This window comes from Musca domestica, unplaced genomic scaffold (genome assembly GCF_030504385.1).
Source record: "Musca domestica strain aabys unplaced genomic scaffold, Musca_domestica.polishedcontigs.V.1.1 33, whole genome shotgun sequence".
Classification (NCBI taxonomy): domain Eukaryota; kingdom Metazoa; phylum Arthropoda; class Insecta; order Diptera; family Muscidae; genus Musca; species Musca domestica.
The window spans coordinates 4,600,125-4,618,844 of record NW_026712312.1 but is presented as its reverse complement, the minus strand read 5'-3'; the positions used below and the strand labels follow the sequence as shown (position 1 = coordinate 4,618,844).

The window sequence follows — 18,720 nt, the reverse complement described above, 5'->3', positions numbered from 1 at the left end:
GTACTTGATGGAGTGAACAGATCAATTTTCGCACCTGACCTAGAACTGACGCAAATATTAAGATTTGCAAAGTTGGTGTGAAATCGGATTATCGTTTCCTCTTTCTGTGCAGAAAATAAATTTTTGAAATCTTCGATCTTTTGTGGGAGGATACCAGAAGGAGTGGACCGATATTGCCCATCTCCGAACTTGATCAAAGTTTGACAAAAATATTACGAGAGAGAGTTATCGTGCCCATCAGCCAGACAGACGGGCGGACGGACATCGCTAGATCGACTCCAAATGTTCTGAAACGGATTTGTTCCAAAGAGACCTAAGGTCTAAAACTGACCGTATCAAATGATATATACGCTCTCTAGCCATATGGCTGAGGGTATAAAAAAGGTTTTTAATAAAATGTATGACCCTGCAAAGAACAGGGCGACACATATATTTTGTTTCGACTGAGTAAAAACTGTAGGGTGTCACACAATTCCAATTAAGTAATTACTTAGCAACTAAAAGTATGCTTTATATTTTTGTTGTATAATCAATGGAAATCGAATGTAAAGAGATCGGAAATAAAATTATTATCTTTTTATTTGTCGTTGTTTAATTACATAATAGCGGTTTTGAAAAAAAAACTTTATTTATTAGTGGGGAAAGATGGTAATAATAATTGACCGCAGACCTTGGACATTCCAACAGGACTCAGCACCATCGCACTCAGCACGCGCCACCCAAGAATTGTTACAAAGTGAGTTTCCTCGCTTCATTTCCAGCCACCACACAATGGCCACCATAATCTCCGGATACCAATCCGGTGGACTATTGTGTCTGGAGTATTTTGGAAAGCAAGGTTGGCACTAAAAATTACAAAAGTGTTGATCACCTCAAGCGCTTCACCGGAAATTGGCCAAAATACCGCAGAGCAACATTCGGGCAGCGTGTGACGGTTTCATTGGTCGTTTGAAGGCCATAATTCGTGCCAAAGATGACCAATTCGAACAAATCTAAATGTCCTAAAAAGTATTTGGTGCAAAAAGACCAAGGGTCTATAATCGTTATTTCGATGAGGTACGTTTTGGCCGAAAGTATAAAAATATAGACCGATCGATGAATTTGTTAAGGTTCAGGGCAAGGCAGATGCATATCATTGTTCTTAATCTGAGTTTACTCCGGTTTATACCCAGAGTAACGTGATGATTTCTTTACGTACATTAGTACGAACAAACAACCACACCTATTGAACAATAATAATAACAACAACGGCTACTGCATGAATACAAGAAGAAGTATGCCGTTCACAGCATAAGGCAAAGAATTCGCAATGACTTGGTAGGGCCGGTCACATACACACAGGGGCTTCGGCTCCCTGTTCCGCAGGAGCATCGGTACGCTGTTCCGCAGGAGTTTCGGCTCGCTGTTCCGCAGGAGTTCGGAATCGCTGTTTCGCAGGAGCCTTGGTTCGCTGTTCCGTACTATAGTCAAACATTGGTAGTGGAGTAGACGTAGTTGTAAACCGTAGCTAGACATCATCATTCCCGATTTTGCCTCGAGTCGTACACCCTCTTGCCTACGATACGAGTAAACATCGATTTCCCGATCATCAATTAAACATCATTACTTTGAATTTACGAACATTTCCGAAGTCCATTTGCCATCCTACATTCGATATTTATCTTATCGTATTCAACTCGAGTAGATTGTAGTTTAGCTTTAAAGATCAATAAAACACCCGATTTTTAACCCCAGGAAAGGGAGAAATCTACTCTTATTATTTCATAAGGTTGAGTGGTTCCTTATGGAGACCCTGGGTACAGCTGAGCTTACCTCAGTCGACGAGAAAACCACGTTACACCAGACCTAAGTGGTTCTCCGGCGTCTCTCCGACTCCTTCACCATGCAATGCGGTTTGTGGACTACAAGCTCCCATTTCCAGCGGCTTATGGCAACTCAGTGGACTCAATCAACGTCCCGTTGAGCTTTTTTTTCTCAGCTTGCTCCTTGTTTTGGTGGCTTCGTATAACTCACTTAGGATGTGAATGCTGCCCCGTATGCTTTATCTTCGGCATTACGTCTCTGCCCACCTGGCATTTTCAAATTCCCAAAATGAGTTTTCTCGAAAATCCGATGTTGTAATTTAGTTCAGTTCCCTGCTGACCTTATGAGTTTTCACCGACTGTCCCATCTGACTTTCCTTATATTATAGCTCGGTCTCATCAACTAAGTGAAGTCATTCAGTGCCATCTGCTGGATATAATTTACACGGGAGTATGGGTGTCTGGACCCAGATGTGAACGGTTCTCTGGTTCGCCACAATTGGTTTTCTTGAGAATTTATTGTTGCAATTCAAATTCCTGCCGACCTTATGAATTTTCAGTGACTGTCCCCACTGCTGATTCTGCCTTCGAAGCGAAGTCTTTTAGTATCATTCGCAGGGAACAAGCCTCTATCTTTCTGGTATATCCAACATTTTGAAAAATTATAACATTTATGAAGTGGGTAATTATTCGCCGGCATTTTTTTCTCCACAAGGGTTCGGCGAACGAACCTTATTGTAAGGACAAATAAATGTGAAATTTCGTAATTTTTGAGGAATTATATTCGGAATTTATTTAATTTTTGTCGGATAAGTTGCTTATGTGTCTAGGGAAAAACAATTTTTTGTTTTAGTTTCGGTGCGATTCCCAAAGAGACTCTTTTAGAGCAAAATATTTGTTTTTGTTTTATGATTTATTCATAAATAAATGTTAGTTAGAACTATTGACAAAATTGAACAAGTTTATCTATACGCCCTACCATATCTACTTAGGTGAAAAAAATGTCCCAAAGTTCTGTTGCAATTTGGTGGCTTTATGATGGCAATCAATGGCAAATTGCTTCGGATGTTTTACAAGCCTCGAACAGCGTAAACAATCGCCATAGTGTTGGGGCTATTGTTGTCGTCTCACGTCCCATAAATAGCAGACAATAAAGTAATCACATCTAGCGAGTCCGAAACGATAAAATCTGTGATAATATCCTATCTGGATGGAATGGATTGATAACCAATTGTGGAGACTTGTGATGTGGTAAAAAAAACGACGACGAGGGCGGTGACGACGACGACGGCTATGTGGACTTGGAATCCGAAATCAAGTCTAGGTGCAAAGTCAGATTGCCGTTAATTGCCAGTCTACGATTTTCAGTCGAATCGAGAATATCAGTGCAGAGTTAAATGATATCGACAGGGAATGAGAATTAATTTCCCTGTTTTCTTCATAGCTAATATTATCTAATTCCCCAAAAAAAATATGTTGCGTAAGTTTTTTAAATGCTGCAAAGGGGCTCAAAAAATTAATTCCATTTAAATTTTCGTTTCCTGCAGTGTTGACAGCCAAAAATATTGCCATTTTCTTTGGCCTGGCCACAACAGCCTTTTGTATCTCCACCATTGTCCTGGCCGTGGAAAAGGCCGATTTGGAGAATGACCTACAGGATGCTTTGGATAAGCTGGATATGATTTCCACAGCATCGCCACCTACCACTCAAACAACTCCTTCAGTACCCTCATCATCGGAAACCACACCAGCTCCGCCATCGAGTGTAACGACGGATAGTACCACTGGTGGTGGTAGCGGTTCTTCCACTGGCAGCAGTTCTACAGAGAGCAGTTCTACAGACAGCAGCTCTCAGGGAACTCCAACTTTGCCATCATGGCCAACAGCCCCAGGAGTAGATCCAACTTTCCCAACCTTGCCAACAGGACTACCAAATCCAGAAGAGGTAAGTATTTCTCATTACAAAATAAGTAATAGCCATCAACATATGAACTGAAATCGGAAGTATGACTTTGGGAAAAAACCGGAACGTTTTCCAAAGAAGCTAGTTATAATGATTACATTAATGTATTGGACTCTTCATAAGAGTTATGGGGAATATATGGGCCATTATGCAAAATATTGCATAATACAAATTTGTAATACCAGCAAGGACCCGCTACTTCGCGTACTCCTTCTGGTACCTCCTCCACAAAGGCTCATAATTTTGAATATTCGGGAAGCTCATAAAACACGAAATTAACATCCAAATCTATTCAAACTTGGCACATCGCAATATTTCCATCAACACAAGGTCTGTTATAAAGATGTTAGAGATCGGATGATTCCTTCTGGTACCTCCCCAACAGAGGGTCGATGTTTTGAAGAACCAAAACGATTATAAAATCGGAAATAAGCATCCGGTTCTCTTCAAATTAGACACATTACAATATTTTTATTAACCCAAGGTCTGGTGTGAAGATGGAATATATCGGTACACTCCTTTCGGTACATCCCCCACAAAGGGTCAAAATTTTGAATTTTCACGAAGCTCATTAAACACGAAATTAATATCCGATTCCATTCAGACTTAGTACATCTCAATATTTCCATCAACACAAGATCTGTTATGAAGTTGGTAGAGATCGAACCATTCCTTCTGGTACCTCCCCCACAAAGGATCAAAGTTTTGAATAACCAAAACGATTATAAAATCCGATCCATTTTTTCTTTCCAAAATTATTTCAACGTCTTCATATAAAAAACCCTAAAAACCAACAGTGACCTCAATATCAACTTACAGGTTTCAGATCTGTAATTTCCTCCATTACTTTTCGAAGAATTACAATATGCATTTGCACAAACACCACCAGATACCAACCGAGATCTCAAATTCTAATTTGAAAATTACAGCTTTAAACTAAGACCCAATCCCAAACGTATTATCATACTTTTCGTACAGTTGGATCCCTCTTCCTGTCCACCCTAGACTCGATACCAGATTCCAGAATTTCAGCTCTATTTCTACCCTTAGAGCTATTCAGTACTTTTCGAACAATCATATTACGCATATCCAAAACCTCTACCAGAACTTAACACCAGATACCAACAGAGACCTCAATGTAATATTTCTGGATTCCATATCCATCCCTTCATCTAATACCCAATTTAGTAACACTTAGTAGTTTTTGAACAAATATAGTACACATTTCCAAAACAAATCAAATTTCAGGGTTTTTGCTCTATTCCCAATACCAAATTTAATACCACTTTTCACACAAATATAGTACGTATTTCCCACCCACAGCCAAATCTCAATTCCAGAAACCAACAGAGATCTCAATATTAAATCTATTTATCCATACATTTCGTACAATTATAGTACACATCTCCAAGACCATCTCCAGATACCAACAGAGACCTCGAAATAAAATTTCAGAATTTCAGCTCTATTCCTTTATTAGATACCAAATTTGGTACCATTTAGTACTTTTCGTATAAATTAAGGACGAATTTCCAAATCACCGCCAAATCTCAAACACAAATACCATCAGTAATCAGTATCAGATTTCTGAATTTTATCTCTATTCCTTCACCTAATACCAAATGTAGTACCATTGGGAACTTTTCGTACAATTAAAGTACGCATTTTCGCAATCACTTCCATATGTCCAGGCTACACCTGAACAGCAATCCAAATGACTCATTTCAGATTTCAAACACTATATGTACACCCAATAGCAAATTGTACCTAATATAGTACTATTTAGTACTTTCTGTACACAAACCAAAAGCCAACATGGGCCCGAATACCAAGTTTCAAAATTCCAGCTTCAACTGTTCGTCCTGAACCAAACTGTTCAAAATTTAGTGTCATTTAGTATAGTTCGCACACTTCGCAAAACCACCTTTATATATCAAATTTTCTTTCCAAACTTGATTCTCCTACCAAATTTCCGGTGTTTAGTCTGTTTGATCGTCGAATAGAACACAGTCCATAGAACAAGAACAACCACTCAAGTTTTCTTAACTATGTAACCCATTAAGGATTTTAATTTTTGCATCACTGGAAATGGTGATTTAAAAAAAAATTGATGAATGTTTGAAGAAAAAAAAATCCGCACCAGAATTTCAATTATAATTTCTTTATTTTCATTCGGGAGCCAAACTTGCTCAGGAGCAGGTTTGCTCGTAGATTGGGAACATTTTACGGAGTATATTTTTTAGAGAGAGAAGAGGGGGAAGGGAAAGTTGTGAAGAAAGGGGTAAGGGGAGTTGTGAAGAGGTAGAGAATATGGGAAGAAGGGGAGGGGTGATACGAGGAGGGGGAGGGGTGACAGAAATACAACAAGAGTATAAAAAAACAAGTAAAAAAGCAATAAGTTCGCCCGGAACTTTTAATACCCTCCACTATTTGTAAGGAATTTAAAATTTTTGCCAAAAAATAAAATCCATTAAAAATTCTAATAAAACTTAAATATAGCTTTTATCATAGGCCATTACAATATTCAAATACGAAACTTGAAAAAAATCCGCTTAATATTGTAGCTAAAATCATGAAAATACCGAATAGAGGGAGGTACCGATATATGGGGCCTATAAGAAGATCGGGAAAGAAGGAACTTCAAATACGAAATTGGAAACGATTTGGTTGAATAATGTCGCTAAAATGATAAAAATACCGAATATCGTGGGGGTACAATACGATATCAGGGACCTATATAGACAATTCTCTTCTTGGGGATAAACGTATACATGGGAGTATCTGAAGCGATTTTCTCCAAATTTGATGTACTTGCTTCTAGACTGAATTCGGTGGGGTGTACCAAAATTCAGGTCATTTGGATTTGTATTGGACATTTGGTGCACAATTAACCCGAAATAGGTTAGAAATGTATGTGGGAGTTATATCTAAATCTGATTCGATTTTCACCAATTTCAATAGGGTTCGTCCTTGGACCACACAAATATTGTTTGCAAAATTTCATCTCTATCGGATAATAAATGCGACCTGCATTTTGTTCACAAAAATACATGGACGGATCCACTCAGAAAGTGATTCTATGAAGATCCTCAAAAGTAACTATGGATCTATCTCGCCTCCTTCTCCATGTTACAAACAAATGCACAAATACATAATACCCTTACCACTATGTGGTGTAGGGTATAATTAATATTTCGATGAATTACAAACGGAATGACGAACTTAATATACTCTTCATACTATGTATGGTGGAGGGTATAAAAATAAAAGAGTGCTCGTCATAAGTAAAATCTGCTCGTTTTCCAACGAATTTTTACCCCCACTCTGGCATGAACCAAGCCTACCCGCCCTCATTCGAGCGAAACCGAAAAACAAATTTTTGCTAGTTTTTCTCGTTTTGTTTTTTTCTGCTCCCAGGAGTGCTCCCAGTCGACTTGAAGCGAGTTTCATTCTTTACTCGAATTCGTTTGAGTTTCTCGGAGATCTGGACATAAGGTTTTCAATTATTAACCTAAACTGTGGAACACAAACGCTGTTCCTTTTTTAAGCCATTTCCATGCAGTCCGCAGAAAGTGTTTGTTCCTATCCGCGGCTATCTTCCTCCTTCGAGTATAAAAAATCATAAATAGTTATAATTCAAAGTAAAAAGTACAATTTCATCATCAGAAAATAACAGCCTATGATTTTCAACCACAAATATCTAAATTCAAAAAATGACACAAATTCCCCATATCGTATTCGATATCTGGCCATAATTTCCAAAACCCAAATACGATAAATGCCAAAAAGTGCAATATAAATGCTATCAAAGAATAAAACCAAAGTAAGAAAACATTCCACCCAGATTGACCACAAATTGGCCCAATAACAGATTCGAAAATTATGGGAGGAAATCTTGATGTGGCACTCAACGAAAATTTCGATTATTTTGATAACAAAAATATTAAGAAAAAAAAAAACAATTATTATTTTCATATTTATAATGGTCACAAGAATGACATTCCATTTATGTTATATATCGGCGATAAATATCTCAAATATGTATGTATGCACTACGATCGGACGTTAGAGGCGGCTTTCTGGGGTTAATTACTGCCATGGCCTTATCGTTTTGGCCAAATCCAAAATAAATATCGTCCAACGATATTGTTGCTGGTCAACCACAAAATGTTATCTTGAGATATCAGTTATCGATCAAAAGAGAAATATTCGTTAAGTTTTATGAGCCCCCGCTTGGGCAATAAAAAAAAATTGGCCAATAAATGTCTTAATCGAAAAAGTTACCAACTGCTGGCCAAAAATTCCGAAATTGTGTTTAGTTGTATTTTTAAAGTTCCGCGAAAAACAAAGCCAAGGCAAAACAAATAGCAAAAATGAACAGCGCTTTGACTTTAATTAAGGGTAAGAAAATTTGGTGAATTTTCCCTGACACTTCAGTCGTTAAAATAAAAACAAATTTCATTCCCTCCAGAAAAATGTACAGCTCGCCATTTGGCCATATTCCTGGGCTTACTTTCCACAATCCTAATTGTGGTTGTAGTAGTTTTGTCCGTTGAAACTTCTAGTATGTCCCATGACCTGAAGGAAGCTCGCCAAAAATTGGAAATTTTGGAATTATATATACAGAATATGGCAACAACATCCACATCGACAGAGGCAACATCGACCACGACATTTTCGGTGCCACAGCCGCCGATACAGACCACCACAACAGCTGCCCCTGAAACAGCACCGCCTCCACCAGTTTTACCTTAAATTTGTATTCGTATAACCTATGGAAATTATAGCTATCTACGTTACATCATTCAAAATAAATTTTATGATTTTATTAGTTAGAAATATTTTTGATGAGAATTGGTAAAAAAACCGAACTTAAAGAACGTGAATTCATTTGCCACAGCGTTCTTTGATCTTCATGGATATTAAAAATTTTGATCGTTTATGGAGCAGGTACCAGAAGGAGTAGACCGATACATCCACCTTCACAGCAGACCTTGGGTTAATAAAAATATTGTGATCTGTGTAAGGGGAAGGTACTTGATGGAGTACACCGATATTTTCGATTTTTGCACCTGACTTAGCATTGATGAAAATATTAGGATTTGTAAAGTTGGAGGAAGATCGGAGTTTTCTTTCTCTTTATGTGCGGTAAATTACTTCATTTAAAAATGTTGACATTTTGTGGGAAAGGTACCAGAAGGAGTGGACCGATACAGCCAATCTTCACACCATAATAAAAATATTGAGAAGTGAGAAATTTGATGAGAATCGGATGCTTATTTCGGTTTTTAAGATCGTTTTGGCCGTTGATCGCTGACCCTTTGAGGGGGAGGTATGGTCCGATCTCTTCCATCGTTATTACAGATCTTGTTTTAATGGAAATATTGAGATGTGCCAAGTCTGAATGGAATCGAAAGTTAATTTCGCGTTTTGTGAGCTCCATGGATATTCCAAAATTTGAATTTTGACCTTTTGTGGGGAAGGTACTTGATGGAGTAGACCGATATATTCCAAAAATTTTGTGATTTCTATAATTTGGACACAATGGGACTCTTACACCACATTATATAAGAGTTATATTTTTCAAAATTTTGACCCTTTGTGGGTGGGAGGTACTTGATAGAGTGGGCCGATATTGTTCATATTTCACTTGACCTAGCACTGACGCAAATATTGGGATTTGCAAAGTTGGAGCAAAATCCGATAATCCTTTCTCTTTCTGTGCAGTAAATTATTTTCTTTGAAAATGTTGGCATTTTGTGAGGGAGGTACCAGAAGGAGGAGAGTACCGAACTCGATCTAAGTTTGACAATAATATTACGATGTACCAAGTTTGGACCAAATTTGATACTTCTTTCGACACTTATCGCGCACACCAGCCAGCAAGACAGAAGGACGGGCGGACATCGCTAGATTGAGTCCAAATGTCCTGAAACGGATGTGGCTAGTGTCTAAAACCGTCATTTCGATGAGACACTTTTGGCCTTATCAAATGATATATAACCTCCCTAGCCATTTAGCTAAGGGTATTATGCAAATCTTAATATTTGGAATAAGAATTCATTTGGGGAAAAAATTGATTTAAGGAGTTTTTTTATACACTCAGCCATATGGCTACAGAGGGTATATATCATTTGATACGGTCAAAACGTGCCTAGTCGAAATAACTGTTTTAGACCCTAGGTCTCTTTGGACCAAATCCGTTTCAGAACATTTGGAGTCGATCTAGCGATGTCCGTCCGTCCGTTCGTCTGTCTGGCTGGTGCGCACGATAACTCTCGAAGGGAGTATCCGATTTGGTCCAAACTTGGTACATCGTAATATTTTTGTCAAATTTAGATCGAGTTCGAAGATGGGCAATATCGGTCTACTCCTTCTGGTACCTCCCCCACAAAAGGTCGAAATTTGCAAAAAATTTATTTTTTGCTCAGAAAGAGAAGGGAAAATCCGATTTTGCTCCAAATTTTGCAAATCCTAATATTTGCATCAGTGCTAGGTTAGGTGTGAAAATGGACAATATCGGTCCACTCCATCAAGTACCTCCCCCACAAATGGTCAAATTTTTGAATAATTACAACTCTCATAAAATGTGGTTTAAGAGTCCGATTGTCTTTAAATTTTACACATCCCAATATTTATATTAACCCAAGGTCTGATGTTAAGATGAGTAATATCGGTCCACTCCTTCTGGTACCTCCCCCACAAAAGGTCGAAATTTGCAAAAAAATATATTTTTTGCACAGAAAGAGAAGGGATAATCCGATTTTGCTCCAACTTTGCAAATCCTAATATTTGCATCAGTTTTACGTTAGGTGTAAAAATGGACAATATCGGTCCACTCCTTCTGGTACCTCCCCCACAAATGGTCAAAATTTTGAATAATTACAACTCTCATAAAATGTGATTTAAGAATTCGATTGTCTTCAAATTTCACCCATCCCAATCATTTTATTAGTCATGGTCTGGTGTTAAGATGGAGTATATCGGTCCACTTCTTCTGGTAACTCCCCCACAAATGGTCGAAATTTTAAAAATATATATTTTCTGCACAGAAAGGGAAGAAATGATCTAATTTTGAAAAACATAACACTCAAAGAAAGCGAAATAAGGATCCAACTCTCTTCAAATTTCACACATACAATAATTTTTGCTAACACCAGATCTGTTGTGAAGATGCTATTTATGTTCGAACACCTTCTGGCATCTGTGTTGATATTGCTGACCCAAATAGTTAGTGTGTGGATTTAGGGGTGGTTTTGAAAATACGTACTAAAAAGTACAAAATGGTACTTAATTTGGTATTTGGGTGAGGGGTTGAGTTGCAAATCTAAAATTTGCCATTAAGATCACTTTTTGTGTAGTTTGGTTGTTACATGGCGGAGGATTTGAACATACCTACTAGAAAGTACAAACAGCTAAAAATAGAATTAACTTTGGTATTTGGAGAAGAAATAGAGCTGGAATACTGAAATTTAAGTAAGAGTCTTTGATGTTGGGTAGGATAAAAAACTAAAGCGTTTTTCGAAATTCTAACAATACTTTTGCCCGAAGTTCTAAAATGAACGAAATATGGTACTATTTGCAATTATGTGAATGGATAGTTATTAATTCTTGAAATTTGGTATGAGAACTCACACTTGGAACTGGGATGTTCCCAAGGAAAAGGAAGGAGATGCTTTTGGTAATGTGTACTAAGAGTAAGAAGTATACTAAATGGTACTTAATTTGGTACAATTTGGTTTTGGTTCAACGGAAGAAACCCTGTTGCTAGTAGGTTTGTGATAAAGATGTGGTTTTAGAAATGTGTATAAGGGTACGAAAAATACTATATTTGGTATTGGGTGAACATATAGTGCTTTAAATCTGAAATTAGATCGCTGTTCATGTGTGGTTTCGGAAATGTGTGAAAAGGCTGTTATTGTATGAAAAGTACTGAATGGTACTCTATTTGGTATTGAGTGAAATAATATAAATTTAATATTTAGATTACTGATGGCACCTGTGTCTGAGATTTGGCGTTGGGTTTGGAAATGCGTACTTTAATTGTACGAAAAGTACTAAATTTGGTATTGGGTGAAGGGACAGATATACAATTCTAAAATTTGATATTTAGATTAATGATGCTATTTAGGTTTGAGGAGGTGGTTTTGGAAAGGTGTACTACAAGTATACGTAAAGTACTAAATCGTACTATATTTGGTAAAATTTTATATTGGGTGAACAGATAGTGCTTGAAATCTGAAACTTGGTACTACGGTCGTTGTTCAAGTAGACCCTGGACACATAGAGGTGGTTTCGGAATAGTTTACAACTATTTTTCGAAAAGTACTGAATGCTACTATATTTGGTACTGGATGAAGGGATAGAGATAAAATTCGGAAATTTGATATTTAGATTACTAAAGGTATCTGTGTTTGAGATTTGGCGGTGGTTTCGAAATGCGTCCTATGGAAATGTTGAAGAGTACTAAATGACACTAATTCGGGTATTGGGTGAAGGATACAGCTCAAATCTTCAAATTTGACAATGAGGACTTTGTTGGTATTTGGAATTGAGGTAAGGAGGTGGTATTGGAAATGTGTACAATATTTGTACGAGAAGTACTAAATAATATTAAATTTGGTAATGGGAGAAATTAAAGAGCTGAAATCCTGAAATTTGATATACATGTCTATGTTGGTGTCTTTAGTCGTGTGAAGTTGTTTGGGAGTGAGTACGTACAAAAAGTGCCAAAAAAATGTGTGCCAAAAAAATGTGTTTGTATCTAGGGTGGAGAGAAGGAAATACATTTGGAATTTGGTATTAGGATCCGTTGGGGTCATCGTTGGTATATAGTTTTGAGTGAAATTTTTCAAAAAGTAGTAAATGGTACTAAATTTGGACTTGGTTGTAGGGATAGGGATAAAATTCTGAAATTCAATATTTAGAAAACTGTTGGTATTTAAGTTGTGATCTGGAAGTGGGTATGGAATTGCGTACTATAGTTGTTCGATAAGTACTAAATATTACTAAATTTGGTATTGCGTGTGTTCTGAAACCGCGAAATTTAATATTGCGATAAATATTGGTGTCTAGAATTGAGTTTTGCAAATGAGTATTAAAATTATACGAAAAGTACTTAAAGGTACTAATTTTCGATCACAGCGAGTGTCTGGTATGGAAAGGTGTGGATTTTTTTTTGTATATGCGTAGTAAATGTTACTAAATAATCTTCGTATTTTTGCCACCAATTTTGGCCAAGACACTATATACCGAAAAAAATTCCAGAATCTTAATCCGCAATTGTAAAACATGGGGGAATTTTTCCCCTGTTAATCCGCAATTGTGAAACAGGGGAGAATTTCCCCCCCCCCCCCCCTATTTAAGTTACGTAAAAGGCCAATACGTAGACATTTTTTTTTAGTTCTAGATAGGATCGATGTCCGCCTACTTTTGGCAAGAGGTATTTTTAGGTTGTATGTGACCCATCCACATCGTTATCGTTCTCAGTCATATAACAATCTAATCCCTCACTATTTTTCTTAAAATTCCAGGTTATCTATCGTCTACCCCGCGAAATCCGTCCCATCAAATACAAACTCTACATTCATCCCGATTTGGTGGCAAAAACTTGCACTGGCACCGTTTCGATTCAAATCGAAATCGATGTTGTAACCAATTTGATTGTCCTGCATGCCCGTGCTTTGAAAATCGAAGGCATTAGCATTCTGAATATGATGGCACGCATGCGTATACGCATCAAGAAATTCTATTTGTCAGAGGAACGTGAAATGTTGTTCATCGAATTGGAGGAGTTGTTGTACACTGGAATGCCCTATGTTGTTTCGATTTCATATGAATGTGATTTGGGCGGTTTGACTGGTATCTATCACAGTTCGTATTTGGATCCAACGGGAAAATCGAGGTAAGTTGGAATAGTTTTTTTTTTTTCTTAAGAAAAAATATGGCAAAAGCATTTCTTGGAAGAAATTATTTATTTATAATAATTTACATTTGGTGGAATTTAAAGATAACATTCACCTCTGCTACTTTTTTATTTCGAAAAAGTTTTGATATGTAAATGCTGTTGTTCGATTTTCCGAATTAGTATGTATAAGGGGCGTTTCCCAGCATGAACGTATTGTTATGATACCAAATTTCTGTGTCAAAGCGCTTAATTTTTGTCAGCGTAACAGTTTTTTCTAGTCGGTTTGCTATCACAGCGGGATGGCAGTGATATTGGTGAGATATTACCTGGGATTATTTCGGATATAATGAAAAAGGTTAATTGCAAAAGAATATTTAATGCATTCTCTGGATCTTGGAAAGTGATATTTTCCATGGAATCTTTTTGGAAATTCGTACTACGTTTTGAAATTTACTGATATTTTGTATTGGAGTCCCTATTGGTGGTAGGTTTGCGATAAAGAGGTGGTTTCGGGAATGTGTGCTACAAGTGCAAGAAAAGTACTAAATAGTACTATATTTAGTACAAATTGGTTTTGGTTGGGCATATAGAGCTTAAAATTTGAAAAGTGGTGTTAGGGTCGCTGTTCACTTGCCTGGACATACGGTGGTGGTTTTTTCGGAAATGTACTAAAAGTACCAAATTATATTTGGAATTGGGATAAGGGATAGACATAAAATTCTGATATTTGATATTTAGAATACTGATGAAATACTGATATATGGTATTTGTGTTCGAAATGTGGCGGTGGTTTGGAAATGCGTTCAAAAGGTACTTAATGGTTCTAATTTAGATATTAAGTGAAGGGATAGAGCTGGAATCCCAAAATTTGATATAGATGTCCCTGTTGGTATCTTGAATTAAGATACAGGGATGGTTTTGCAAATGCGTACCATAATTGTATGAAATGTACAAAATGGTACTATACCTGGAATTCAGTGAAGGAATAGATCTGAAATACTGAAATTTGATATGGCTGTCACTTTTGGTGTATGAGGTTAAGACATGGAGCTGGTTTCGGAAATAAGTGCTATAATTGTACAAAAAATACTAAATGGTACTACATTTTGTATTGGTTGAAGGGACAGAGATGAAATTCTGAAATTTAATATATAGATTACTGATGGTATCTGGGTATGAGATTTCGAGGTGGGTTTTGGAAATGTGTACTATAATTGTACGAGAAGTACTAAATTGAACTAAATTTGGTATTGGATGAAGGAATAGATCTATAATTGTGAAATTTAATGTTGAGGTTTATAGGGTTTACACATGGTGGCGTTGAAACAGCTATGGGCAGAATAATTGGATGTGGGTCCATTGTGCAATGGTTTTACTGATCATATTATATATTCATATCCTCCTTGGTAAACTTTAAAATTAAAGATTCTGAAGATTATTTGGTGTAAATGTTAAACATTTTTCAAAAAAGGGAGCAGATAGAAGTCATTCAACAGATTTTCATATCTCGTTTTATAGCGCTTTCAAAGATCGAAGTCCTTCTATAAGACTTCTGCAAATATGAGATATTTTAGAGTTCTGTTGTAAAAAGGATCCTCCAGACAAAAGAAGTCCTCTCCTTACTTTTTCTACAGATATAAGACACACTATCAGTCTTCAATGGTTGGAAATCTTTCATAGACTGTAGAAACTGAACTATTTTCATTAGCACATTAAGTTTTGTTCTTAAAAATAGGTGCTGAGACAGTTGAGGAACTGAAGGTCAATATTCGATTTTTATTTATAGGGTGTAAAATCCTCCGTTACTTATTATACACCTTTTTCAACACATCAGTCTCACTTCTCTTACAAAGCAAAAATAAAACCTTTCAAAATCTGACAGGAACATTCTCCTGACATTTAGAAAAATAATCTCCTTTTCCAAATAGGTATTTTAGAGGCCTTTTTATACCCTCAGCCATATGGCTGCAGAGGTTATAAATCATTTGATACGATCAAAACCTGCCTCATCGAAATAACGGGACCAAATCCGTTTAAGAACATTTTGAGTCGATCTAGAGGTGTTCGTATGTCTGTCTTGCTAGCTGGGACGCACGATAACTCTCAAAGGGAGTATCCGATTTGATCCAAACTTGGTACATCGTAATATTATTATCAAACTTAAATTGAGTTCGGAAATGGGCAATATTGGTCCACTCTTTTTTGTACTTCCTCTACAAAGTGTCAACATTTTCAAAAAAAAAAAAAAAAAAAACGATTTTGCTCCAACTTTGCAAAACCTAATATTTGCTTCAGTGCTATGTGAGGTGCGAAAATGGCCAGTATCCGTCAAGTCCCTCCCCCATAAAGGGTCAAAATTTTGAATAATTATAACTCTTATAAAATGTAATGTAACAGCCCGATTGTCTTCGAATTACACACATCTCTATTTTTTTATTAACCCAAGGTCTGGTGTGAAGATGGGATATATTGGCCCACTTCTTCTGGTACCTCTTCACAAATGGTCAAAATTTTGAATATCCATAAAGCTCATAAATCACGAAATGAGCGTCCGATTCCATTCAGACTTGGCACATTTCAATATTTCTACCAACACAAGATCTGTTGCATAGATAGTAGAGATCGGACCATTCGTTCTGGTAGTTTCTCCACAAAGGGTCAAAATTTGGAATAACCAAAACGATTATAAAATCCGAAATAAGCTACAGCTTCTCTTCATATTTCACACATCCCATTATTTATACTAATACAAGATCTAATGTAAAGATGTGATATATCGGTCCACTCCTTCTGGTGGGAGAGGCCACAAGGGGTCAAAATGTTAAGTATACATTAAGCTCATAAAGCCCGAAATTAACATCTGCTTCCATTCAGAATTGTAAAATCTCAACGTTTCTATCAACACAAGATCTGTGATAAAGATGGTAGAGATCGGACCATCCCTTCTGGTACCTCCCCCACAAAGGGTAAACATTTTGAAAAACCAACACGATAATAAAATCCGAAATAAGCATCCGGTTCTCTTAATATTTCACATATTCCATTATTTCTACCAACACAAGATGTGCTGTGAAGGTGGGATATATCGGTCCACTCCTTCTGGTGGAAGAGGCTACAAGGGTTCAAAATTTTAAATATCCATGAAGCTCATAAAGTCCGAAATTAACATCTGATTCCATTCAGACTTGGTACATCTCAATATTTCTGCCAAAACAAGATCTGTTATAAAGATGGTAGAGATCGGACCATGCCTTCATAGGGTTCAAGATTTTGAAAAACAAAACGATCAAAGAAAGCGAAAAAAGCATTAAACTCTCCTCAAATTTCACACATCCAAATATATTTGCTAACTCAGTATCTGTTGTGAATATGATATATATCCGCGAACCCCTTCAGAACTTATGATAATTTCTCTTTACTTGCGGTTTGAAATTTGCTCAGTGTAAACGAAGCCTAACTCTTGGTGTTGCCAAAATTTAACTACACAAGTTGCGCGCAAAATTATATCTCACAAGCCTCTCTATGAGAGACTTAAATGATTTTGATATCTACTCTCAAATCGATTCAAAAACAATACAAAAAGCCGGTCTCAGCAACAATATGCAGTGGCTGGGCACACACCACAACAACAACAACAACAAAAGCAACAACAACAACAACAAGAGAAACAGGAAAACAAAGCCTCGCAACCAATCAACCAGTCCAATACAAAGCTTGGCTCGGCGAACGCACAATGCACAACGGCGAGCGACAAGTATCGGCAAAGAAAGCCAGCTTCGAATTTCCTGCTACCTTCGGCGCACTCCGAATCAGTCTCCCCATCACACTAATATTTTAATCCAGCCATCCAAGTCTTGTATTAGTTGGAGGTGGGGATCCGGTTGGGGGGGACAATGTTGTTCAGTTCAGACTGGCTGAGTGACTGGCTTATGTTGTTGTCGCCGTTGTGTTTTTGCTGTTGCTTTTTGTTGTTGTTGGTTTTTTACACAAAAAGTCTTTACAGTTGAATTGAAACCAAAAATACAAATCAGTTGAGAGTGAACGTTGGTCAAAGTTAGGCGGTCCACAGCGGCATTTACACGGTGCGAATTCAATTTTGAATGGCAAACGAAAATTGAATAGAAATCGACACACAAAGAAAAATCAAAATAACGGAATTTTTTTTATAAAAAAAAACAAAATTTAACGGCAAATTGAATATTTGAAAAAAAAAATAAGAAAATAAAAGAAATAGTTTTGGTTTTTGTGAATAATAAAAAAAATTCAAATTAATTTAAATTTGTGCAAAAAAATCTCGGGTTTTTGTTTTCTTAAAAATCGAAACTACAAATTATCCATAAATCATAACGTCGCACAAATGAAGGTTTTTTGAGCTCCGTTTATCCAGCAATTTATGTTCGGTGCATGTTCAGCTAATTGACTTCCAAGGTTTGAAAAGAAAAATCATTTATTTTTGTTTCTACAAAGAAATGAAAGTTCAAGCAGCTGCTTTGAAGAGTAAAAAAAAAATAAACGCCAAAACAAAATTAAATTCGAGGTCAAGGTATCCCTGCTGGCTGATGAAGGTGGCCAACCATCATTTGTTGTTCCTACTTCAAATTTCCCGCCTGCAAAATAATTAATTAACTTTAAATAGAGTGAGAGGGAAAACAGAGTTTGTTTTTGAAACTTCAGTTTGACTTCAGTTTCATGGCTGCAAGTTTGGTTTGAAAGGAAAGTGAAATCAATAGGAAGTTCCATTTCGAAAGACATTCGAAAGAAGAAAAGAAAACACAATCATCATTTGTCTCAAACCGCATCATTATCAATAGAAACAGGCACAGCAGCAGCAGCAACAACAACAACAAACGGTGCCGCCACAAGATCGTAAACAACATTCATCAATAATGCCCCCCGAATTGAGAGCAAGTGAAAGAAACGAAAGATATATTGCTATTGTTTCCAATTTTGTGAGGGAGGGGAGGTTGGACAGTTTGTCACTTCCAAAAAAGTCATACATTTTTGGAATTTTGAAGCCGAAAATGATTATTTTGGATACCCTTACACCA

General features: G+C 36.8%; 2 protein-coding genes and 1 long non-coding RNA gene across 3 annotated transcripts in view; 2 read left to right on the top strand and 1 right to left on the bottom strand.

Annotated features, from left to right (window-relative positions):
* LOC131803796 (uncharacterized) overlaps positions 1–18,720 on the bottom strand; it is a 50,392-nt gene that overhangs the window by 2,065 nt on the left and 29,607 nt on the right. The gene's annotated exons all lie outside the window — the stretch shown is intronic.
* The window catches only part of LOC101893017 (glutamyl aminopeptidase), a 52,984-nt gene continuing 37,401 nt past the window's right edge, over positions 3,138–18,720 (top strand). Inside the window, exons 1-3 of the mRNA XM_011293601.3 lie at positions 3,138–3,282; positions 3,350–3,747; positions 13,299–13,669. Of these exons, the coding sequence (XP_011291903.2) occupies positions 3,276–3,282; positions 3,350–3,747; positions 13,299–13,669 (776 nt within the window). The 5' untranslated portion in view covers positions 3,138–3,275. The remainder of the gene's footprint in view (positions 3,283–3,349; positions 3,748–13,298; positions 13,670–18,720) is intronic.
* LOC131803795 (uncharacterized) lies at positions 8,050–8,592 on the top strand. Its single transcript, XM_059125505.1, has 2 exons — positions 8,050–8,166; positions 8,237–8,592. Exons 1-2 carry the CDS (start codon positions 8,139–8,141, stop codon positions 8,518–8,520), a joined length of 312 nt encoding a protein of 103 aa, XP_058981488.1. The 5' UTR covers positions 8,050–8,138; the 3' UTR covers positions 8,521–8,592.